At 32.4% G+C, this 25,840-nt stretch overlaps 4 protein-coding genes across 4 annotated transcripts in view; 3 read left to right on the top strand and 1 right to left on the bottom strand.

Moving 5' to 3' along the window:
- Window positions 1-502: 502 nt before the first annotated feature.
- Window positions 503-1,242, top strand: HELRODRAFT_158869 (hypothetical protein; the record flags this gene model as incomplete). The annotated part of the gene is made up of 2 exons (XM_009010832.1): window positions 503-937; window positions 1,012-1,242. 2 exons carry the CDS (start codon window positions 503-505, stop codon window positions 1,240-1,242), a joined length of 666 nt encoding a protein of 221 aa, XP_009009080.1.
- A 2,422-nt stretch (window positions 1,243-3,664) lies between these two features.
- Window positions 3,665-4,843, bottom strand: HELRODRAFT_158868 (hypothetical protein; the record flags this gene model as incomplete). The annotated part of the gene is made up of 1 exon (XM_009010831.1): window positions 3,665-4,843. One exon carries the CDS (start codon window positions 4,841-4,843, stop codon window positions 3,665-3,667), a length of 1,179 nt encoding a protein of 392 aa, XP_009009079.1.
- A 2,301-nt stretch (window positions 4,844-7,144) lies between these two features.
- On the top strand, window positions 7,145-19,529 carry HELRODRAFT_63192 (hypothetical protein; the record flags this gene model as incomplete). Its single annotated transcript, XM_009010830.1, has 21 exons — window positions 7,145-7,247; window positions 8,005-8,156; window positions 8,231-8,420; window positions 9,113-9,278; window positions 9,810-9,854; window positions 9,969-10,077; window positions 10,145-10,240; window positions 10,419-10,511; window positions 10,828-10,953; window positions 11,042-11,106; window positions 11,170-11,242; window positions 11,607-11,753; window positions 12,927-12,997; window positions 13,126-13,216; window positions 14,066-14,218; window positions 15,895-16,059; window positions 16,891-16,952; window positions 17,040-17,151; window positions 17,737-17,855; window positions 18,189-18,272; window positions 19,367-19,529. 21 exons carry the CDS (start codon window positions 7,145-7,147, stop codon window positions 19,527-19,529), a joined length of 2,385 nt encoding a protein of 794 aa, XP_009009078.1.
- Window positions 19,530-22,138: 2,609 nt separating this feature from the next.
- The window catches only part of HELRODRAFT_62554 (hypothetical protein), a gene marked incomplete at both ends in the record, with an annotated part of 7,771 nt that continues 4,069 nt past the window's right edge, over window positions 22,139-25,840 (top strand). Inside the window, 10 exons of the mRNA XM_009010829.1 lie at window positions 22,139-22,234; window positions 22,727-22,804; window positions 22,875-23,064; window positions 23,339-23,501; window positions 23,901-23,945; window positions 24,080-24,188; window positions 24,353-24,452; window positions 24,558-24,643; window positions 25,150-25,272; window positions 25,335-25,399. Of these exons, the coding sequence (XP_009009077.1) occupies window positions 22,139-22,234; window positions 22,727-22,804; window positions 22,875-23,064; window positions 23,339-23,501; window positions 23,901-23,945; window positions 24,080-24,188; window positions 24,353-24,452; window positions 24,558-24,643; window positions 25,150-25,272; window positions 25,335-25,399 (1,055 nt within the window). The remainder of the gene's footprint in view (window positions 22,235-22,726; window positions 22,805-22,874; window positions 23,065-23,338; window positions 23,502-23,900; window positions 23,946-24,079; window positions 24,189-24,352; window positions 24,453-24,557; window positions 24,644-25,149; window positions 25,273-25,334; window positions 25,400-25,840) is intronic.

Here is a 25,840-nt window from a genome sequence, read left to right as displayed (position 1 = left end):
TTTAGTGCAGTTGTGAATTGCTCCTGCCATCGCCAGTGTTCTTTTGATTCACTTTTCGCTTCTGCTAATTTTTTATGTAAAAAAAATCAACCTCTTTCTAATCCCTTAGTTGCATCTTGCACCGTCATGTTTGGTGATCATCATATTGGCCCATTTATTTTGGATCCCAGTTTTCGCTGTCCAATGCCAACGACTCTGTTGGGCTACTTAATATTATGCTAGTAGTAATCGTCGTGACTTTATTGCATAATCTAGCACTCTGTTGAACAGTTTTGGAAATCTAGTGCACCCTGTTTTAAATCCCTTAACAATGGTTTTAATCCCGTCGTATTGTGTTTGCATCCTGCCGTTTCTAGCTGCTGATTTCCGTGTAAATACGGTCAAAAGTTTGACCAATTTTTTTACTTTAATTTCTTACACGCTTTTCCGCACCGCTATACAAATTTTCAATCACTGTTGCAATTTTTTTATAAACAAACTTAAGAACTTATGAAAACTTAGCATGTACTTTTCCTTAAAGAGAATCATAACCCTGCGCAAATTTAGACTAAAATTGGCTTGTAGTGTTTGCTCTGACAAAACGTTTATCATCTGCGGCGACTTCAACGCACCACCACCTCTCTTTGGTATTGATCATCACTTATCTTCGTTATTAGAATCTTTCTATCTCACTCAACACGTCAGCTCCTCTACACATGTACATGGCAATTCGTTGGACCTCGTAATCACTCATACCAACAACAACGTTGTAGATAACCTAACTGTCAATGATTGCGTTTTTTCAGATCACAACATTGTGTGCTTCAACATTGTGCTCTTCAAACCACCATCGACAATCATCCATAGCTGCCGTCGCAGCTTTCGTCGTTTAAATTACACGTCATTCGAAAATGGTGTAAACAGAACATTTGATGATTTGCTCTCACAAGATTTGGAGGTCGATTCGATGAGTTTGCGTCAGCTATAAACTCAACTTTAAATGACATCGTCATTTAACACGCACCAATCAAGCGTTACTCGTTTCGTGAGAGCTCCCACCCTCGTTGTTCTTTATCCCAAGAAGCAATAGCTGTTAAAAGAAATTGTCGTCGTATGGAGCGTCACTACAAACATGACAAATCAGTGCTCAACTTCGTCAACTACAAAAATGCTAAACGTGTTGCTCGTGATGCTATTATGAGGTCTTGGATCGATTCTATTAAGAACACTCTCTACAACTGCCTCAACTCCCGTGATCTCTGACATCCTCTTAACAACATTCTTCACAAACGCTCAAATCATCATTTTTTGATGCTGAACCTCTTATTCTTGTATCTTCTTTTGCTAACTTTTTCTAGGAAAAAATAAATTCTAATCATCAATCTATTGCTACAAAATTGCTTCTTCTAACATTCCTTCTTCAAACAATAGAGTTATTACTCGTACTATCACGTTTAGATTATTGTAATTCTCTTCTCTATGGTCTTCCTTCCTACCTTTTAACTTTACTTCAATGAGCTCAAAATAGAGTTGCAAAAGTTGTTTTAAATATCAGTAATTTATCTTCCAGCACAGATTCACTCATTCTTCATTCAACTAAATTGGTTACCAGTACGTCAACGCATTATATTTAAATTCGCAGTCCTTACGTACAAGTTACTTAATACATCTCAACCACCTAATACATCTTCATCAACTTATATCGCGTCGTTCATCAACTCGTCAACCTCGTTCGTCTTCATATACTCAGTTGCATCAACCTGTCAGCAATTCATCAGTTGTCAACAAATGTTTAACATACAGCTCTCCACCCGTATGAAAGGGTTTGCCTGCTATTATTCGTCAACAGCTAACCAACAAACTTTTTAGGAAACGTCTAAAGAACTTTTTGTTTATCCAGACCTACAGAAACGTCAAAAATCATTGTTTATCCAAGCGCCCCTGAAGCTATGCATATGACGCGATATAAGTTAATAATAATAATTATAATAATTGCACTTAATTCTAGCATCCTAAGTATGATATATTTTTTATTCTAAGTATATAACATGATAAGATCTAGTCTGAACGTCCTCTTCACTTCCTGAAACTACATTTATACTCAAAGCTTTTCATTTATTCTAATTTAATGTGGTGACGTTTGTTTGGCGGACAAAATCTTCAAAGCATAGATTGAAAGCCATTTCAGCATCTGAGCAATTCAATCGAAAATAAAAGTTGAATTGTTTACTTTAGCGTAACCTAACTAAGGAATGTGATTGATGAATTTTAAATTTGAATTGAAATCCTGTCTTACAACGAAGTTTAGCTTAGTTTACTTAGATAAAAATGAAAAATCACCGAAAAGTCGCTAGTTGGGCCACAAACACGTTACGGCCGATTCGAAAAATTGATATAAAAGCTTATTTTTGGCTACAATAGGTAACATAAGGCGTTCAAAAGTGTAGTATCTGGATACGTCTAGTGTCTGAATGTGTCTGGATAAAATGTAGAACGCTGAACCAACGTTAAACCGTTGAAAGGAAGTTTACAAAATTTTGGATTTAAATTAAAATAATTAGTGAGTTAGTAAGCTGATATTTTTTTTAATTTAAATATATTTTGAAAATATTGATTTTTTAAACATTTGTACACGTAATTATGAATGCTGTTTTAAAATTATTTATTTTATTTTAAAATAAGCAAAAATGAATCACTTTAAAACTTATGTTCAACTGAATTCTTCCCCGAAAAATAACAAATACTTCATCACATTTCTTTTTAAAACAACTCGTCATATAATAAAAATGCCAATTTTTGTTAATGAAATCAGCCGATTAACCAGCTTTTACAAATTTGAAAAACTGCAGGTTTATTAATGTGAAATATTTTAGCTGAAAGTTGTGCATAATTAAACTCAAGAACAAACGAAACATTCCATTTCTAGTAACAATCAGTTATAGCTTTAATGAGTTAAAAAAGTATATATAGAATAAAAACCTTTTTGTTAAGCAGTGAATGTGTTACGAAAGTAAAATGGTTACAAACCTTTCATTAAGCAATGAATGTAGGCCATCATGTATTAACAAAATTATTCAAAATAAAAAACTTAATTCAACAGAGCCACTTCCAATAATGAGTTGCGAGGTTAATTTTGAATATTGATAGCATTTAAAGCTAAGTTTTACCGAAATTCATTCATTTAAAAATGTTGCTCTTGGCAACCTAAAAAATTATCTGGCAAATGTGCCATAGTTTTATCTGAATGTCTTTGGTGTAAAAGATGGATATAGACTTCTATATAATATTCGTAGACTAGTTAAACGCTTCAACGTTTGTCCTCAAGAGGTTGCAGTATGTACATTAGGGTGTGTCAATTTTATACCGGAAATTGATTTTTTTAGATTTTTAAAAGCCAGGGGTTACAAAAAAATACATTTTTGTATGCTGAATCCAAATTAACCTTCAGATTTTAGATTTGAAAAATTTAAGCTTGGTAAATTTTATGTTGAAATTTCAGCTAAAATGTTTGTTTTCGTAATTTAGGAATTAAATATAAAAATCATCGAAAAAAGAAAACTAATTTTAAGCAACGACAAATTTTATATTTTTATTAAATACTGAAATAGTATTAGCATTATATACAATGTCTAATCAATGTTATGTCAATAACAAAGTAGACAGTTTCACAGCTTACAGCAAAAAGTCAATTATTTCCAAACTTTACAAGATTGTACATGTCCTTCTTGCTCGCATGTCTACTCATTAGTTGTCTGCTGACGATCTGTGATCTAATATATCCATCCCTTCTTTCCTGACTGTAGACATGCTCACTTGCCTCTGTAACCATCTTGACACATCTCTCAATACTTTGAATGTGTGAGGGCCAGTCTGGGACTATCATTGGAGTGTGCAAAAATTGTTTGACTTGAGCCGTTGTTAAGCTACAAGTTAGAGGAGATTCATACATTTCAGAATCCCAATGAATGAGTTCAAGTAGGCTGCTGGCATCAGGATTGATCTCTGGTGTTACTCTTTGTCTTAAACTCATATCCCCCATCTGAACATTCTCATCTGCATTTCCTCTGATCTCAAGAATCTTTTCAATTCCAACTTTTCTTTCTTCCTCCTTGTCACTACAAATCAGTGTCTGGATGACAGCTTCAGAATGTGCATACCAGGCTGATCTTCTTACCACAAGCATCACTATCTGCATCACCTCTTTGTCTTGGCTTCTCAAAAGCTCAAGCTGAAAAAGAACATGTCTCGGACCATCAATCCAACTATGCTTTACTTTGATGTTAAACCAATTAGGCATAAAAACTCCGACTATAAATTCGACAATCATTTTCAAATTTCTAAGTGGCATATCTTTCAGACAATGATTGGAAACCCATAATCTGCAACATCTTAGAGCTGTAGTCAACCATCTTGAGTGACAGACAGGTCCAATCTGTAAGTTTGCAAGCCTGTCAGGCACAACACCAGATCTGATAGCATTAACAATCATGTATCCATAATACTGGTCTGTGCTGAGGTCATCAATCAAACTCTGTTTTAACTCAATCAATGGAGGACCAAAAGTTATCCTGATAAAATTTGGATTTATTTCCAGGTCTATTGCATCATCAAGCATCTTACCAATTGGTCCTGACCATCGATTATTGCTCAGTGTTTGACCATTCAATTTTTGAACAAGATGTCTCAATGGTAATTCATTTGTGTGAAGATCACATACCAACCAAACAAGATTTCTGCCAAGTGACACATCAGTAGCTTTATTCCACAAATTAACGATTTTTTCCTGGATTGTTACTTCACGAATAACAACAGGATATTTAAACTTAGAATTTGCTTTGGTCCACTGATAAAAGAGGGCAGTCATAATATCTTTGGCTAGTTCTTTTTGGTATAATTTTTTTTGTCCTTCTCGCTCAACTGCCTTAGCAGAATACGTATCTTAATAAATCTCTCACAGTTGGTAACTCTGAGGTAATGATCTCCCTGCCAGACCCCACATAATGACTAAGATGAGTGGAGGTCTTTCCTCTGGGAGGCCATAATCAGAATCAAAATAACAATGATAATAGTTCTTTAATTTATTGCAATATCTGAAAAACATAAAAACAAGTTAACAACATTTAATGTGCGTTAATTGTGGTCTAATTTTATAGCATACAATATTAGGTGAAACTGCAAAATCTGATTAAAGAGATGCACTTCAAGCTTGACAAATGCTGCTTTATGAATTTTTCATGATTTATAGCATAACTAACAATGGGGGTACATTCAACTTAAAGTCATGTTACCCGCTCTCCCGTAAATAATGTAGTATATTTGTAAAACTTTCACTCAAAATTTACCAAGCTTAAAGTGCATCCATTCAAAATTGAAAGACACCAACGGAAACAAGACATCAAAAAGCTTCTTTTGCCATGCCCTGGTTTTTTCAAAAAAAAACTTTTTAAAATTTGACACATCTTAATGTACATGTTCGCGTTATTGCAGTGTCTTTTTATTATATTTATTAGAAACCAAATTTTTTTATATTTGCAATTCAAATTATTCTTTGCATAAATCTGATAATTTATTGACAAAAATGTCGATCAAAGAAATGGACAATGATTTACACAAATACCTTAACGTCGTAAATCATCATTATCGCAAAAGTTTGAAAAGCGGTTTGTTTGATGCAATCATATTGACTGTAGTCCGCCAAATTAAAAGCGCTTTATTTCTCAATCTTTTCTAACAACAATTTTACTTTTGACATAAACTATATCATGTTAGAAACTTTGTTCAATTTATCTAGAATATTATCTTTGTATTTTGTATTCATAACCCACGTGTTATTCTTAACACGTGGAAATATTGGAATATTTGGACATTGAAGGAAAAGACAGAAGAGTTTTCAAAACCTTTATTGGGACCAATGAGCAGCGATGAAAGTTGTAACAAGATGACTAGTTCTGTCAAAATAAAAAAAGGTGTTAGGCAAGGCTGTGTATTCTTATGGGGAACAAAAATATTTTATTGTTATTAAGGATGTAAATATGATGTGAATGTCAAACGAAGGGAAGCTATGGCAAAAGATGCATATTCTAAAATGAAAAACATCCTCATCAACCGTAAAATCAGAATATCAGCAGAATTTAAACTGTTATTTTTACATTTTTTCTGTTCTCACTTACGGCTCTGAGTCCTGGACAATTTTAAAAAAATGGAAAAAAGGATTTATGCTGCTGAGGAGTTGTTTTTTGAGAAGAATTATGAAAATTAGTTAGACCTCTCATACTTCCAATGAAAATATATTAAAACAATCTGGTTACGAATGAGGAAATTACTACAAACAATCCGACGAGGGCAGTTAAAGTTTTTCGGTCACACTATGCAGAAGGAAGAAATGGAAAATCTAACAACTACTGCAAAGATTGCAGGGAGAAGAGATCCCCGTCAACAATTGATTACTTTCGTGAAATCATTGTTTCACTTGTTGAACAGAACATAACCCCTACAACAAAGAGTTAAAGATCGGGTTTTGTGAAGGTCGATGGTCGCCAATGTCCTGAAAAGATAAGGCACGAGAATGAGGAATAACTTGTTACTTGTAAATTTTGAAACATTTGGAAATTATGTTACCACAGACTCTACTTTCGAATCTTATATTTCAAAACTTTTTTAAAACTTGGACCTCTTACCACACAGGTTTTCATTGGTGTATTCATAGGTATTCAAAAATTCATCGCTGTTTGAATCATCGTTTAATTTTGAGAGTTTTGAAATTTTGAATGAAATAATTTTTTGGCTTTTTTTGTAAAGGCAACATACAAAATATCAAATTCGAAATTTTTTATTTCTAATGCAATTGCTTGATTTTTTTGCTGACTTTGTCTAATCTGATAATATCGACGAAAGAGTACCAGAAAAGGTTTAGACTTTCAAAACAATACACATACGCTAGACTTATGTTGAACCAATGCCTGACAAACGATACAAAACCATACGTTTATACTTTTACCCTGCCACGATATTAATGTGGTTATAATAACCTAGAACACTAAATTTAAAAGAGATGACGCTAAAAATAGCAAGTAAATAGAGTCGTTTACTTTGTTTTTAGCATTCAAATTATAAAATTTTTAATTTTTAAATTGTAAGCGCAGAAATTTTATTAAATTTGTAATAAATGGAAGTTCAGACTTTTGTAAGAGTGGAAGGTCGCAAGTACAACATAAGTGCTGGTCAAGGAGTGATTATCGGTGTTCTCACTAGTGGTCCAGATGCACAAGGTTACTAAATTGTGGTTTCTCCAACATTCTATAACACTGTAGTTAATAGGAATATATATAGTATATTCATATGTAGTATATATATATATATGTATATATATATAAGATATATATATAAGACCATAATTAATGCAGTAGTTTATGAAATCTAGAAATCTACCGAATTTCTAACTTTGAAATTCGGTAGATTTCATAAATTACTGCATATATATATATATATATATATATATATATATATATATATATATATATATATATAAATTGAAAAAACAAACTATAAATTGAAAAAACAAACTATAAATTGATTAATACCAATAATTTGGTAATATTCAGACTATTATATATATATATATATAATGCGACTTTTTCCATCTTAAAACTTATCGTGGTAAACGCACAGCTTCTAAAAACTATATTATGGCAGCTTATAAATTTTTAAACTTCTATCGTCAGTCACCTGATTTGCCAAATTATTTGATTTTCAAACTAAATTAATAAATTAAAAGATTGGCAAACATTTTATTCACCACACCGAAATATTCGAAGTGTAACGTTGGTAAATTTATTAAAATAATTAGATTCGGTGAATGAAATTGTAGTTTATTTTAACAATTTTTTATTGACGTACCTTTGATTGTCCTTTACACATACAAATTCATCATATCCAATTCGTCAAAACAAACCAACATTAATGTTAATATCACAAATTATAAATTTCAAAGTAAAATTTGTTTCAAAATGAAAAAAAAACACAAAGGAATAAATGCAGCGGTGAGAGCGGCGTTAAGGATGGGCCTCTACATGGAATGCAAGGTTTACTTTATTAAAGAAGGATTTCAAGGCATGATTGATGGAGGCAACAACATCGTCCCGGCTACTTGGGCCTCCGCGAACAATATTATTCAAATGGTTTTTTCCATTTTATGATCAATTATGCAAAATTTAAAAAGTTAAATTGTAGTTTTCTTATGCACCATTTGCAGGGAGGTACAGTCTTAGGGAGCTCGCAGAGCAACGAATTTCATGAGAGAGCAGGCAGATTAAAAGCTGTTTACAATTTAGTGAACTTGGGAATAACGAACTTGGTGGGCATCGGTGGTGAGGGAACGTTGTCTGCCCTCTTCGTTCTGAAACAAGAATGGCACCAACATATCGTCGAGCTCATTGAATCCAGTTATTCATTATTTTAAAAATAATAAAACCTCAAAAACTCGCAGTCACGTTTATCTGGCATTTCAAAGTTTCCAATATATTTAAGAAGATATGTTTTAATGGCCCTACATTAATATTAATTTATTTGAAAATTTTGTTGAACACAAGTCAGAAACTAAATATATTGTTAAACAGTATAAAAATAGATAAAAAAAATATTCATCATAATATAAAATGTTTAATTAATTAATATAAATTTAAACTAACTTTTTCAAATATCAATTTCAAATGAAAAAATATTTTTTGCGGCTTATGCACAAGAAATTGTACTATTTTTGCTTTCACCTTAACACAGTAAATAGGTTAAGAAAAAAAAGTCAACTAATTGAAGCCCCAAAACTAAAATTTTACAAAAATTTTTAAATTTAAACATTTAAAATGCCAATAAAATCAGACATCACATTTTGCTCAGGTCAACTGTGAATGATTAAAATCTTCGGACACCGGTTTTTCTTCTTCCTCTCGACTCTGAGTTGCTTATAAATCTTACTTACATAGTTACGAATTAAATTTTGTGCCAAAATTTGTCAAACTTCAATTTTTGGAAATTACAGTTTTTTAGGTTAATAAATGATATTTCATTTCAATATAAGCCTTTCTGTTAAGCAAGGTGGTTTTTCAAAATATTTTTTGTCATCACTTATTGCATTCAGACAGGATTTCGCCCGATAAAGGAGCGGCTTGTAGCAACCTGAACATAATGGGCATCATGGCCTCCATTGAAAATGAATTCTGCTCCACAGACATGTCCGTTGGCACAGATTCCGCTCTCAACAGAGTTATGGAGTCGTTGGATAGCATCCAAACTGCGGCAATTAGGTATTTCAATAAGGGCTATTAATTAATTATTATTTATATATTGTTTGTTTTATATATATATATATGTGAGTGTGTGAGTGTGATGTACGTAAATTAAGTAAATAAATATATATATGGGGCTTTCTGAGAAAAGAAGGTCACGCTTTGATCGAGGGCCAAAAAATGTGAGACTTTGTGAAAGAGAGGGAGTTTTGAAAAAGAGCTCATGCGACGTTTAGCTTTTGCATTATTTCAATTTCGTTAATAAATTAATGAAAATTTTGTTAGATAATCTTTGTCAAAAAATGTCTTCAGAATGCATTGAAAAAACTTGCTTCTTTGTTGCTTAAATGTACGCTTTTTTCATTTTATTCATATTGGTGAAAATTGACCTGCTTTAAATTAAGAAGGGGTTAAAATATGGGCAGTATAAACAGGAGGAGGGGTGGGAGTTAAAAAACACAAAAACTACGTAACATCTTTTATAGTCAGCCCCTATGTTTGTATGTATGATTTGGTGATCTTGAGACATTTGTTGTTATTGCCCAGCAGCCAGCATAGATGTTTCGTTTTGGAAGTTGTCGGGAGACACAGCGGGTTTGACCTTTTATGAATCACTTGCTTAACTTATAAAATATTTTTCATAATATTCTTGTACAAAAATTTCAAATTTTGGAATAATATTTTGAAAAACCAAATTATACTTGAAAGATATTTGGCATTATCAGCCGCTCTGGCCGCAGAGGCTGATTGGTTGTTCATTCCTGAATATCCCCCAGAGAAGGGCTGGGAAGAAATGATGTTCAACAAACTTTTGATGGTCCTCACGATTTCTTCATTGAAGCCGCTTGTGGAAATAACTGTTAATAAGAATAATTTTATTGCAGGCACGTGATAGTGACCAAAAAATGAACTTGGTCATCATCGCCGAGGGAGCTATTGATCATACTAAGAAGCCAATATCAGCCGTTCAAGTGAAAGAAGTTAGATCACATTTAAATTTATTCATTTATTTCATTTTATTTTTTGGATATGTAACTTTTTGAGTGCCTGTGTGCAATGTGAGTAACAAAATATTTCTCGATTGAAGATAATCTTTCAAGTTTAAACGTGAATTTTTAGTAATAAAAGTGTGCTGAATGAACATATTTTTGATTCCAGTTAATAAAGGACAATGTTAAGTGCGACACGAAAGTTACGGTGCTCGGACACGTGCAGAGGGGAGGCTGTCCATCAGCATTCGACAGAATATTGGTTATTTGCAAATTAAATATTGCAATTTAATAATTAACATTATGGGTTCACGCTGATCAATATAACTGAAAAATTTCAAACACCTGCTTCATTCGGGTCACGTGCTTTTTCGAATATAAAACAGGAAGTGGTAAAGTTCTAAATATTTTCAGTTAAAAGTCACGCACGATAATGTTGTTTTGGATACATTTTTTATTTCGTGTTTCTAACATGTTCAGCTCAATCAGCTGGCCAGTCTTTATAGTACATAGCTGTGAAACTAATAAATTAAAATTCTGTATAATGATATAAAACAAATTTGCTTACATTTAAACAGGCAAGCCGTCTCGGAGCAGAGGCTGTGATGTGTTTGTTGGATTCCTCAAAAGAAACCATGCCGATGGTAGTGGCTTTGCAGGGAAATCAGATTGTTAGACATTCGCTTGCTGAAACGCTGGCAAAAGTATTATTTTCATTTTGATTTGGTTTTGATAGAATGTCATTATTGTTATAACTTTACCTGAATCAAACGTTACTTGTTTTACAACTAGTTCAAATCGATAAAGAACATGATGGAAGAGTTTGACTACGAAGGTGTTCTGAACACTCGTGGATTGTAAGTTTGCCTATTTTTAGAATGTCTTCTAAATTGCTTCACCATTTAAATATTCATTTGAAGGCTTTTCAAAAATATGCTCAACATTTATTGCATGCTGTCTAGCATCTCACCTCCTGTCAGCCACAACGTAAAAGTATTTACAAATAATTTATGATTGAACGATGAACATATTAACAAATAAATGATTGAATGAATGGACGATGATGAACATAGTACTAGTATTGTTGGGTAGCATTGATTCGTTCGTGAAAATTCTATTAAAATTAATCGATGCACGAGCCAACCACATTAATTTTGAAACTCATAGCCCAAAGATTGTATCAAAACATTTCTTAAATTAAAAATATAATCGGGATTTTTAGAATTTTTTTTATTAAATTCTGATAATTAAAAAAATTAGTCAGAAAACTTATTCAAAAAGTTGAACAACACTCTAATAAAGATCTGTTTAAATAAAATTTGCATGTTTACAATGGCGTATATTTAAAATGTTGAAGAACAAATATGTGTTTGGAATAATTTGCTTGGGTGTACCGTCCTGTGGAATAAATTCATCGTTGAGAACTTTTGTAAGGTGCGTCAACAAATCCGGATACTCCGTGTACGCCATATACCACGGCTTTGAAGGACTCATGCAGAATCAAGTGAATTATTACTAAATTAAATTATTATTTATAAAATAATAATTATTGAAAAATCATTTAAATTTGTTGTATGATTATATTTACATAAATGGGTCACAATCAACGTTACTTTTCATTCAGTGTTGACATGCAAAACTTTTAAAGGTGACGTCATGTCACGTTTAAAAACCTACTTTTTATTTAATAAATGACAAAACCTATCACTTATCTGGCTTATTATAATGTACTTGAAAGAGGTGTTATAATATTATTTTATTAGGACAGTTATAAAGATATTTTCCAGCACCTTGAAAGCGCAAAGCTGCAAAAAATCACAAAAAAGAAATGTTTTTAGACTTGAAAAATGCCGACAAAAGGACGCTGAGCTATCGCAGATGCTGTGGAAGGCTGTTCCACACAGAGAAACCTATAACGGCAAAGTCTCTTTCACTCATAACTAATTTACAACTTGGAATATTTGTTAAGTATGGATTATTTCAACAAAGGAAAGTAAGGGTCAGAATCCTAGGCAATGAAGTATTGGAGTAATGTGATCTAAATTTGAACCGTCCACCCGATACAATTTTTGCTGTTTGATTCTGAATCGACTACAGTTTTCCGATTTGGGTTTTTGATATGCCGTAAAACGGAGTTGCAGTATTTCAATCTTGAGCAAACAAGTGTTTATCTGGGGTGAATCTTTGTTCAAAGACTTTCTGACCAGTCTCAAACCTCGTAACTGTAGCAACATTCACGCGATAATGCTTTGACGTGAGATTGCCTAGACATATTGGACTCAAATACAACCCCTAATATCTTGGACTATTTACATAATTCAATTTCTATTCTATTGACAAATCTTATATCTTATATAAAATATATCTTATTTTATAACTTCTTAACCAACCCCGACACTCGTTTATTCAAACAAATGACGAAGCATGGGAGATACAGAATAAGAATAGAAGATTTTGAGTTCGCGTGCTTTGGCGCGAGCTGGTAAGATGCCATTACTGCCTATATCATTTATTTGAGGGCATAGAAAAATTGTCTGTATGATGAGAGATAAAGACTTGGTTAGATTAGGTTGAATTATTAACATGGAATGTATGCATTGAATAGGCTGAATTGTTTACATGGAATGTATGCATTGAATAGGTTGAACTGTTAACATTGGAGGTATATGTTGAATAGGTTGAACTGTTAACATGGGAAAATGTACAGGGCTGGACGAAAGATGGAGGATGCAACATTGGTTGCAGCACGTTAGAACTTCTTTTGAATCTCTTCAATAAACTTTTTAATGTCATTTTTAACGATAGTTAGTTATTTTTTTAAATTAATTTAATTTCGTAAACTTTCATTATAAAAAGTAAAATAAATTAAATTTCAGGTATCTAATAGACCAATTTGGAGTCGACAAAATAGCTTTACAGATGAGAAAATTCAAAATCGCAGCTTTGCTTCTAGTTGGAGGATTTGAAGTAAAATAGTTGTATATACCTGAACATGTTATATAATATATATACGATATATACATATATATGTATATATATATAATATATACTGGATTAAGACTGCCAGAAATGCAATTATTGATGAAAATCACAGCATGTTCGGCATTAGTTAACTTCCAATTTAACTTTTCGATTTTTCTAACGGTTAACCGTAAATCATTGCATTTTTGGCAGTCTTAATATGATTTACGATCGACCGTTAGAAAAATCGAAAAGTTAAATTGGAAGTTAACTATTGCCGAACATGCTGTGGTTTTCATCAATAATATAATATATACACACACACACAATATAAAATTTATATAATTGTAATCACAAAAATGGCAGTATATCTATAATAACAGATGTTTTTTATTGACAATAGTATTGAACATTAATTATTTTTCACCCTATACAATTAAGTGGAAGTCTGCTCTATGGTTTTTGCTTTTTTAAAAGTATGTATAATATAACAAAAATATGGTAAAAACTAATTGATTTATTATTACTTCATTTTATTCAATTGACGAGGCTTGGCGTATTCACGGAAACCGACTGACGAATGTGTCCTTCCTTTGTATAAATGAGAACTTAACCTGAAATTTACAATTTATCGGGCTCATTTATATTGATGTGTAAATATTCTAACAAGTTTAAATCCCTCACAAAATCGAAACGTGGATTTTTAATAAATCCTTGCTACTAAACTAGCGAGCACTAGACCCCCAAGACAATCCTACCTCATCTTTACTCTGTATGAAAATAGTATTAAGTATTAATAAGAATGTTCGTTGTTATATTAGTTAATTATTCATTGAACCATCAAACGATGTTAAGGCTTTCCATGCAGCTCTCATAATGGGAGAATCTCGTGCGAAACACATTGAATTTTGCATTCCAATATGCGTCATTCCTGCCTCACCTTTCAATAATCTGCCTGGCACCGAGGTTTCAATCGGTTCAGATACCGTCCTGAATAAAATCACTGAAGTATGTTATCTCCGTTCGTTTAGTATTAATTTCCATTGATGATTTTTTCCATTTAAGTGAGGTTAATTTTTTAACAGATTTCAACAGTTTTTCTTTATAAAACAGAAAATTCGCTCGACATTATTTTTCGTTGGTAAATAAATTTAATTATATATTAACACATTAACGTTTTTAATTAATAATTTTTTAAACATTTTAACAAATATTTTATCATGAAGCTAAAAATATTTTAATTCTAAGCCAATAACGACGGGGTTAGGCTAGGTTGCAAAATCGTTAATATCTATATTAACGGTCGGTAAAATTGCAAGCTGTTGATATTTATACTACTAAATCAAATCGAATGTTGTTCAGTCAAATCAAAAGATAGAAATTATTAAATGCTGATGAATTTATTAATTGATAATGAATGAAACTAGAATTTAAATAAAATAACAGTCTTTCCAAGAAAATCCCTGAAATTGTTTTTTAATTTGTTAAAAATAAAAAATAGAATTTATTGATCATTTAAATTTCATTTTGTTAGCTAAAATCTTTATTGAATAAGTTTAAGTCCATGGTTGAACAATTAGAAGTGTATACTTTCGATTCGATGGATCAGCAGAACAGACCCTGTCAGGCGAGTTTCAGATAATTTCAAAGTATTAATATTTCATCAATCAAAAGTAGTTTAAATGTTGAAACATTAGACCACTAAAGGACAACTAAGACAATACTGTCACAAATAATGAAGAATTCCTCAACAACTACTTTGGATCTGTACCGACGCAAGGAGGTATAGTATGCATCCCAGAGCCTGAGATACTGTTTGAAGTAAAACAAGAACAAGTACTCAACAACATAAATATTACAGAAGAAACAGTAGTGAAAATGTTAGAATCTCTTAGAGAAGATAAAACACCAGGAATATACGAACTGCATCCCAGGTTTAGGAGCCACTCTAACAGAAAAATTTACTGAATCCATCAAGACGGGTGAAATGCCAAGAGACTGGAGAGATGCCATTGTCACATCAGTATTCAAAAAAGGAAGAAGGAGTGCTATCAGCAACTATAGACCAGTCAGTTTAATATGTATACTATGGAAAGTTCTTGAAAAAATAGTGAAAATGAACATGGTTGAACATCTGATGAATAACAAAATAACCGAAAACGGCCAAACACGGATTCATGAAAGGACGTTCCTGTCTGTCAAATCTTTTAAATTTTTTTTAGGAAGTGTATGCAAACGTCGACAGTTAAAACTCCGTGGATATATTCTATTTGGATTTTGCGAAAGCGTTTGATAAAGTGCTACACAAACGATCATACAAATTGATTACCTAGAAAGAAGAAACACCGTTTACCAGATTTTTTTTCGACTGGAGAATAGAATAGGATTACGAGGCCACAGATGCAAGCTCTTCAAAAAATAGAGAGTGCAGTCAAGCAAAGATTCTTCAGCAGTAGAGTGATAAACACTTGGAATAATCTGAGTGATGAGAAGGTCTCCGCGGAATTAATCAACAGTTTCAAGATCAAGCTCGGAAAGTAAGGATATTTGGACACTTTTCTCGCAGTGGTTCTCACACAGACTCTAATCTACTCAACCACTTCAAACCCTGTTATGTTATTTATAAAAAAAATTAATTAAAAATTTGAACATATTGTAAGACGCCACGATGATTACTTAAATAGTTATGCGACCGAACGCGTTTGTCTGCAACCGGCAGTAAAAATCGCGTGTTCTTATTTGAAACCATCGGAGGGAAATGTGGATACCTGACCACGATGAGTGCCCTTGCCACCGCTGCCGACATCGCCTACATCTACGAAGAATCTTTCGGAATTAAAGAAATTATGGTTAGCTTATATATAGATCTGTGTATATATATATAAATCGTATATGTATAGTATTTTTTTATTACTATACATCTCTGAAAAAGCTGAGCTGTTGTACATGCACACAAATTCAATGTTTCCGTGCATAAATGTGCAACAGATGCTGCAAACAAAGTGCCGAAACAAAATTGGAGTGCAACTGACTGCTCGTTTTATTAAGCACAATTAAATTTCATTAGTCAGTTTAAATGTTCACTCAACATTCTGTTCAATTAATAATTTCCAACTTACACCACAATGTACCAAAACATTAGAGATGCGCTGAATTGTGAATATGGCCGAAGAACAAATAGTCAAAACCGAAGGACGAATACCAGAAATTTTAAAAACTGCCGAGACTGAAGCCTAACTTTAAATTTCAGCAGAATGCTTTGCTAGACTAAACATTTGGTGTGTCTCTACAACACATGCTATTTTTGCCAAAATCATTCTCTTAAAAACCTTTTATTCTTTAATTTACGCACCAAAAGGACTTTAATTCTGAGTTGGGCATCTAGAGACATAAAATATTGAAAATATTTGTTCAAGTGTATTTAAGAAAAGTATTGAAATCATATTGAAAAATAATATTTAAATTCCAAAAATTGTCTGATGGCTTAGAGCGCCTGGTTATTTGTTGAGGAAGCTTAATTTCACAACAGAGAACCGCTCGTCATAAGTTTGATTGCAAGATTTGCAATTTTCTTCTCGATATTACATTTTTCCTATGTGTTGGCTTAACAATGAAAAGCGCCGTTGGACAATCCGAAGATGATTGATGACTGATATTGATTGTAATGCACAACTCTGCAGACTGACCTTGTACAAGTAGCTATCAAAGTCAGGCATGGCTCCAACATTGGAATTGTTTTGATGTTAGTAACTTCTTAAGTAACATTTTCTTAAAATTAAATGAGCGATAATAAAATAATAATTAAATGAGTGATAATGAAACGTTCAAGGTCAGACGAGTCGCATCCGTCGTATAATTTGGATTTTCTGTCGCGCGTCTATTCACATGAGGGCCGATCGGCCTTCATCACGAAGAAAATCGCTCTCAAAGAAATTCAAGACGTAATTTCTTCTAAATATCTTATTTTTTCAAGAATAATAAAATGCAATGATTGAAATGTATTGTTTAATAGTATTCGTTATATAAATGTGATTGTTTTGTTTTGTTATTTAAATTTTTTAATTGTTTTCATTGTTTTATCTTTTAATAACGTACCTAAAAGAATAATCGATAGTCGTTAAGTTAAGCTGAATCAAAAAATTAACAACAGGTTAATTATAGAAAGTGATTACAATATGTTGGATAGTAAAATTTTTAAATGACAACAAATGAAAACATTAGCGAAAGTATTGTTCACATTGTTGAAGACTTTGTATTGGTGATACGAAAAAATGGCAGATTGACTTGGATAAAATTTTAAAAAAAAATTTTTATTACGACAACTTTATTAATTTTCTTGCTTTTTAGTGAAACATGTATGTTTTTACAGACAAAAACAAGTATTTTTAGATAATTTTTAAAAACTTTTTAACCTGGCGAGCATTTAAATTCATTTTAATTCAATCGATCGCATAGAAATAAATGATCAGTATGTAGCTTGCCTGCTTAACGAATCCATTCAGACAAAATTTTTTATTTTGACTCAGGGGGGAAGACCTTCTCCTTACGATAGATTGCTGGCCATAAAACTGGCATCAAGAACTGCAGAACATCTGATTGCTCAGTTGAATGAGAATTTGACTTCATCAGGTAACACCATCAATTTGTGTGTGACGTCATCAACTTGTGTGTGACGTCATCAACTTGTGTGTGACGTCATCAACTTGTGTGTGACGTCATCAACTTGTGTGTGACGTCATCAACTTGTGTGTGACGTCAATAATTTGAATGGCGTTGGTAATTACAAGTGGCAGCAAATTTTGATTGATTTGTCGATTTCTATAGGTACTAATTTAAAATTAAACGATGTTTTTAATGATGGCACCATAGATTTCAGTAATATTTGTTAACCTTGAGCCTCGTTCCTAAAAAAGTTAGTAAGATGAGACATACAGAGATGTAACTTCTGAAGAGCAGGTGGGGTGAACACGTTGAATAGCGACACGTGCACGCTGGCCGGGTTAGTCAAACATCAGATCGACTTCACGCCTGTCCAGGAGTTAAAAAAACAATACAACTTCTAGTCAGTATTTTTAAATTAACTTTAAATGAGGTGGATAAAAAAAAAATAAAAAAGGGCTATTGTGTCAACCCGACTTAATTGCACTTATATTAATTTTTGTTTAATAAGTTTTTTGCAATTACATTTTACGATTTACTAAATAACATTTTAAACTAAATTAAAAATACTTTTATAAAAAACTGGGTGAACACCGAAAATCTGCGAGGGGTTGGCACAACTAATTTTCCAAAATGAGTAGCCGAAGTCCTGTTATTTTCACTGAGCGGTAACGACGTTATCAGCAACGCATCTTTTAAAGCAAAAATATGAGTTCAACTTGTCACTCTTTGTGTTGGACTGAGAGTTATGTTCGCCAATAAATTGGGGGTAGAGGGTTGTTCTTCTCTCGTGTGGCCTAAAAAAATTAAAAAAAACTGTTTAATCTTTTATATCAACAAAGTTTTTCAACTTTTAACGGCGGTTTATTTTAAGATAGAAATAAAATAATCTGCACCGTTTATTTGAGAGGAAATATTTTTTTTGTTGGCAATGAATTTTTAAAAAACTCGATCAAAAATTGCTCTTTTTATTTTGAAAAATTGGGTGTTATTGCTTCTTTCCTGCCACGAGGGCTTCAGAACTCAAAATCCGGCCCTAGACATATTAACTTGCTTAAAAGTTTATAATTCAGACAATTAATCGTAATGAAATCATTTTCATGGTACGGTCATATATATATATATATATATATATATAATTATATATATATATATAATTATATAATTTTTGACCGAGTTTTTTAAAAATTCATTGCCAACAAAAAAAATATTTCCTCTCAAATAAACGGTGCAGATTATTTTATTTCTATCTTAAAATAATATAAATTAAAATATATATAATTATATAATTATATATATAATTATATATATATAATTATATATATATATATATATATATATATATATATATATACGGCCGTATACTCATTCAACATTTATCTATTAGATTTGGATCAAACATAATAGAACAATTTTATTTGCTAAATCTGACTGTGAGTTAAAAAGGTGCATTTTTTCATTTCTCATCAAAAACTTTCCAACCATGGCGGGTGACAGCAACCGCAACACTCGAGAGACGTGGTGGATGCACCTCAAAAGTCTGGCCAAGACCCTGGTGCACTACGACCCACTCTTCATTCAAAGCCAGACAGCATCCAATGCCGACACCAAGCGAGAAGATATTAAGTTAGAAACCAAAATGCATTCCAGGGCCCAATAACATCTGCAGCTGTTTGTAACGTTCCTTTACATTTTGTTCTGCTATCATACGTAATTTCAAATTTGATCGTTTTCAAAACGTTCTTTAGTTCAAATATAACTAGAACTCGTAATTTATTTAATAAAGTTTAAATTAATTAAGCTTTTATAAATAATATGTTAACATTTGGGCTTTTTTAAACTGATTTGCGTTGGCAAGTTTGCCCCTATTAACTATTGATTTTAATGTTTGTTAATTTTACGTTGTATGTTTTCTTTGAGAAACTTTTTGTGATAAGTTTGGTGTTTCATTACAAGTGACATTTTAAATTGTGTCAACAATTTGCTTGAAATCAAATAGAAAAAATCGAGGTATTTATTTTTTTCCGATTTTCGATATTTTCACGCTGCTCCGTTCATCTCACGTGCAGAGTTTAACACAATTGAAAGAATGGGTTTCCACCACGTTGACTTCCTGATAAAAATAATTTTAAAATCAAGCCTATATTTCCCATTTTTTAAGTGCAAATAAAAATAAATAAATGTCGAATTGCAGCAAACACTCACGCACACAAACACACATATAACACACACATCACACACAACTCACTCATGTGCATTTTTCAGAAGTAACAGTGTTTATCGCTATAGAATTCATCAACTAATTCATAATTTATTCAGGTTGCTAGCAAACTTTTCGATCATTCAGTCTTGCTATTTTCTTTCATTACTTGCATTCTACATAAAAAGCTTCGGCAGCATCGTGATCATCAGTTCAGAAAATTTGAAGATTCAAATAATGTATCTAGTATAAATGGTGCACATGTACAGTTTTTACTATTGTTCGTTTTCTACATGCATTATCAGCTTCATCGTTGGTGAAATGTTGGCTGTGGTTTGCTGGTTGGTTGGTTTCGACAAAAAAGGAATTTGATTCTAGTATGTGATGCTAACTTTGTGATGTTATTTAAAGTTTTTGTTGTTGTTGTCGGGTTCGGTTGTGTACATTAATCAGGCCAATCTTTATTTCGCCTTTGTTTACTCTATTCTGAGTTTCATCATCCAAACTTACCGATTGAGCAATTAAAAAGTATTATTTATATAACTTTATTTCAAGGTTGAATTGGCTCAACGCTATAATTTTTCACGATCAGTTGAATAGTATTAGTAGGAAAGATAAATTTCCAGTTTGAATATTTCGTCGTTGTTAACGTTAAAGGTATATTATTTTCCATTCGTTTTATTGAGTGTTCCTTCAAGTAGAACGTTCAACAAACTGTTTATATATAAGTCGTAGAACCAGGCAGGAGAGCAATGTCCAACAGCATAGATGGAGTGCTGAGGTTTTTTTTGAAACAAAAATGCTTCATGAAATTAAAATCGTAAATAATACACAAATTGGTTCTATGAAATAAAATATTCAAGAGTTATCATGATAGAAATCAACTACGTTTTAAATTTTTATTTTAACAGCTGCTTTGTTGTTCCGATCATAAAAGTTCCGTGTTGAACATTCAAACGAGGATGATGAATGATGGGAACGATTACTGAAGCATCGCTCCGTCCGTTCATGTGTTCCGGCAGATGAATGTTTCACTTGCCATCCAATGTTTCAACGAAATAAAAAAAAATGGGGAACGATTTTTAATTTTTGTAAACAAAAACAGATATCTGTTTATAACGGCTTTTTTTAAAAATAATTTGGTTGTGTGAGTGTTTGTTTTAAAGTTCCTGCTCTCAATTGGTTGGATCTTAAAACATTATTACTTTCATTATTATATATTATTATTATTATTAAAGGTCAAAAAAGGTCACTCTCTTTTGCGCGCTTGTTTCAGAGTTTTCAACGACAAACACAAAAAGCACATATAAATACGCGTGTTTAAATATAACACGAGGGTGCCAAGCTCCTTGTACGAGCCATTTTTCAAAATTTGAATTTTTTCGAGCCGCGTATATATACGTTTTAAAAAAGCATTCAAATGAAGTCTTTCAAAGAACCCAACCTAAAAACTTCATTGAAACTTATATAACTACCTTTTAAAAGTTATTCATAGTCATAGGTGAGCCGAATTATCAATATAACTACGGTGTGCAGCGTGGTCGGCTCACTCGACAGTGGATGAACTTTGGTGCTGTGTGTAGTTACTTGTGACAACTTTCCTACTAACTACTTGCATATTTAAATTTATACTGTGCTGACAGTTATGGAGAGAAAGGGAGAGAGAGAGAGTCTAAAACGAATAAAAAATCTTAAATAATCTTAAATTTTTCGTAGTGGAATCAAATTTCCCAATGCTTCCTTCTTTTTGCAGAAACGTTTTACAATGAATTGTTTCAAGCAATTAAAATTGTTTTTTATTTAATTTTGCAATTATTTTTTTATTGATGATGATGATCACTTAAAAGCATTATTCGGTTCACTTGTTTCTACAAACATTATTAGAGAGGCGCATGAAATTATTTAAGTTGAAATTAAAAAGCCGGCAGGATGGATTCCTTGGAGTTCGTAACAGATAAGAAACGATACAGAAGAGGTGAAGGCAAGAACGTGACGATAGCCATCGTTAATACAGGACAAGATGTTCCAGGTAACCTTTTAATAGGATGAAAATAGTTTCAAACTGATGCATGAGACAACTTGTTTGCGCAGGTTGCAACGCAGCTATACGAGCTTCTGTACGGATGGCTTTGTTTCTTGATTGCCAAGTTTATTTAATCAAAAATGTTGGTACACCTTAATTTTGTTCTTTTGTTTTGTAGAAAGTGAATTAATTATAGAATGCTAGATGAAACTTGCCGATTAGCAGTAATAAATCCATGAAATTTGTTGACTAGAAAAAAGTTCGAAAAAGGTTTTAACGTTAATCATGAATAAAACTTCAATTCAACTTCAATAATTGTGACAACTTCTATTATATTCTTATTTATTAACGGAAAATGTGTTTTTATTTATTTATAATTTATCATGCACTGTTAACTTCTTGAAGTTGTGTTTATGAAATATAAATTGAAGACGTTTGTAAAAATGAACAATTAAATGTTACCTGATGAGTGAATTCATTGAGTGAACTTAATGAATGAACTTATTGAGTGAACTTGATGAATGAACTTACGGAGTGAACTCAATAAATGAACTTAATGAATGAACTTATTGAGTAAACTTGATGAATAAACTTACGGAGTGAACTCAATAAATGAACTTAATGAATGAACTAGGGCTTCGAAGGTATGACGAGTGGTGGGGAGAATTTTGTTCGAGGCACGTGGCAGTCAGTAACAAGGAGGGTTGGCGAAGTTGGTCCATGTATAAAATCAATGTAGCTGCTATTGTGATTCACAAATTTTTTTTTACACCATTCATCAGAGTGGATCATTTATTGGAAAAAGTGATGGGAAGAGTTTTCATTCGTACGAAATGAGGTGCAATGCTGTTTATAATCTGGTTTCAAAGGGCATAAATAAAATTATCTTTCTTGGAAGTAATGGATCAATGGAAGGTATGAACCAACTTTACAATGAGTGGCAGACTCATTTGGCACATCTTGTAGAAGCAGGTTGGTCGCATGTTTTTGTGTATATGTTTTTTCATGGGCGACTTTTTGCTAGCCACGTCTTCAGTCATTTTAAGCAAGTTTTGTGCAATTTTGAGTCAAACTATTTATCATCATTAATTAGTCTTTCCAATGGCTAGCTCTATAAACTCGAGATTCAACTAACCGGCTGCAACATTAGGGATTATTATAAGAATTAATGCACCGAAAACTATTTGACAAAGATAGTAGGGGTCATTGAAAGATTAATTGGAAGAATTGATTGAACGCTCGTCAGGTCGTTTGATATCAGAGAAGGCCCAACAGTACGAGCATATTAATTTGGTTGGCATAATCTGTGCGGTGGAGAACCACATGTGTTGCACTGATATGTCGCTTGGCAGTGATTCAACACTACAAAAAATTATCGATAGTCTTGACAGCATCGAAAGCACAATAAGGTTTGGCTTATTTTGTTTTAACTCAAAAACTGATATTGTAGTTTGTGTCTAATTCTTCGGCCACATCGCTTCTCATCATTTGGCTCAAATAAACTTGCGGATCTAGATTTTAAGGCAGTTTTGTGGCATGGTGTTGGGACTTGTCTCATACCTGAAGTCTCTTTTTTTAAATCTTCTTTCCAATGAAGTTTCACGGCTCATACTGCGGTTGGTATCCGGGTTGGTCAAATCACAATATGTTTATATTGATGACACTACTTTCGAATAAATAATAATCTTGTTTCACAAGGTTCAATGTTGACATTTATTTTGTCGTTTGGTCCATTATTGTAAAGACCATAGTATTCAACCAATGGCAACGTATTTTCAGTCAGTGATAACTTATTAAACACAATTCAGTTTGCAAGAATGCTTGTTACTCGTCATAGATGGAAAACTTTGCGGGTTAGAAAGTGTTAATTGCTGAAAAAATCGTTCAAAAAAGGAATTTCTTTACACTTTAATTTAGAATTATTTCAAAAATTATTTTATCACTTTTTGTAACATTAAATCACATTATTATTTTCAAAACTTAAAAGACATTTGGCGTTGTCAGCGGCTCTGGCGGAGGAAGCCGATTGGTTGTTCATTCCAGAAAATCCTCCAAGAAAGGGGTGGGAGGAAAAACTGTGCAACAGGCTGTCGAAGGTCTGCAATCAGCCATGTTTTATTCTTTTCAATTTAATGTGACGTAGTATGTTTTAGATTGGAATCACAGTAAATTTACCCATAAAAATTGTTACCTGATTTTTTTCTAAATAATTTGACTATACCCAAGATCATTCAGTTTTTTTTTATTTCCATTGATTAAGATGCGATTTGCTGGACAAAGTTTGAATATGATTATTTTGGCTGAAGGGACGAAAGATAGCGAAGGAAATGTTATTACGCAAAGCATGTTGAAGAATGCAAGTTCAACTATTTGATTCTTTAGTTGAATTTAAAAAAATTTGTGAAGTTATTTCATTTACTTGATTCATAATGTGTGGTGTACTTGATTAACCTGTTAGTTGATAGCAGAAGCGTTGAACATGGACACGATGGTAATCAACTTCGGACATCTCATTCAGACTGCCAGACCGTCAGCTTATGATCGAATCATTGTAATGACTTCATTTCGTATTGCCCTCTTTATTTTTCAATCTGTTATTATCTATTATTAGTAATAACAAAGTTTTAAAATACTTATTAGTTTAAAAAAATCTTATATTTTATTTTCTCATTTTTTTTTATCTTTTATTTTATAATCGGTCAGCGAGTTAGCTTAGTCGGTAGAAATCAGTCTCGCGCTATAATTACGCAATGTCCTGCTTTGAAACCCAAAGATTATCATACGCCATGAGAGTATGGTGCGTTCGTGCGTGCATACTGCATATAAATGTTACTTTGTGCGGATGGTACAGCCTTTGTGGCACAAATGTCTTATTATAAGTAGTACTGCATAAAATGTAAGCAATTTTGCGTTTGTCAGGGCTGCTTAATAAAAACAAAAACTAGCACAGATAGGCTAATAACTTCTCGAAACAAAAATTATTTTATAAAAATATTTATAAATTTAAAATCCAATTTTGTCATGTAAGCAATCGTCAAGACTATTTGTTGCAAACAGGCAACACGCCTCGGAGCAGAAGCTGTTCTCTTCATTTTCGGTGCACACGAAACAATTCCGCAAATACTGCTGATCAATGGAACAACTGTCAATAAAATGCCAATGACCGACGTCATCGCAAGGGTTAGTTCGCAATCTGGGTCTTCAAGAAACTGATCATGTTGATTTTGTTGATTTTGTTTTAGTACCATCAAACGGAGAAAGTGGTGGAAAAAACAGAAAACGGTGAAATATCAAAAATACGCGGACTGTACGAAGCTATTTAGTTAATGTTTTTATTTTTAATTATATTTTTAATACTTTGAAAAGCATTTAAATTTTGGATGCTAGTTTATAAAAGTTGAAGTTTATTCAAAACCAAGGCATTAAGTGTCCGGTATTGTTCAAGGTTTTATTAATTTTTTATTTCAAGTACCTCATTTGGAAAATGTGAAAGTTATTATTAAAGCATGCCAAGTTTTGCCTTCCAAGGATCTTTCATAGCTACACAATTGAGTGTTTCAACTGTTCTTTTCGTCTTGTTTAAAAATCTCCAACTTGCAGCAAATGAGAAATATTTTTCTGGCCAAGTTTCAATTATTTGACACATCAGCAATAAGTCACTGCTTTCATCTGTTCCTAACTCGACCTTTAAATATTTCCAAAGATTCTTGAGTTTTGTAACATGAAGTTCTAGCCAAACATATCTGGC

This window comes from Helobdella robusta, assembly GCF_000326865.2.
Source record: "Helobdella robusta unplaced genomic scaffold HELROscaffold_1, whole genome shotgun sequence".
Classification (NCBI taxonomy): domain Eukaryota; kingdom Metazoa; phylum Annelida; class Clitellata; order Rhynchobdellida; family Glossiphoniidae; genus Helobdella; species Helobdella robusta.
This window is presented reverse-complemented; position numbering and strand designations above follow the sequence as displayed.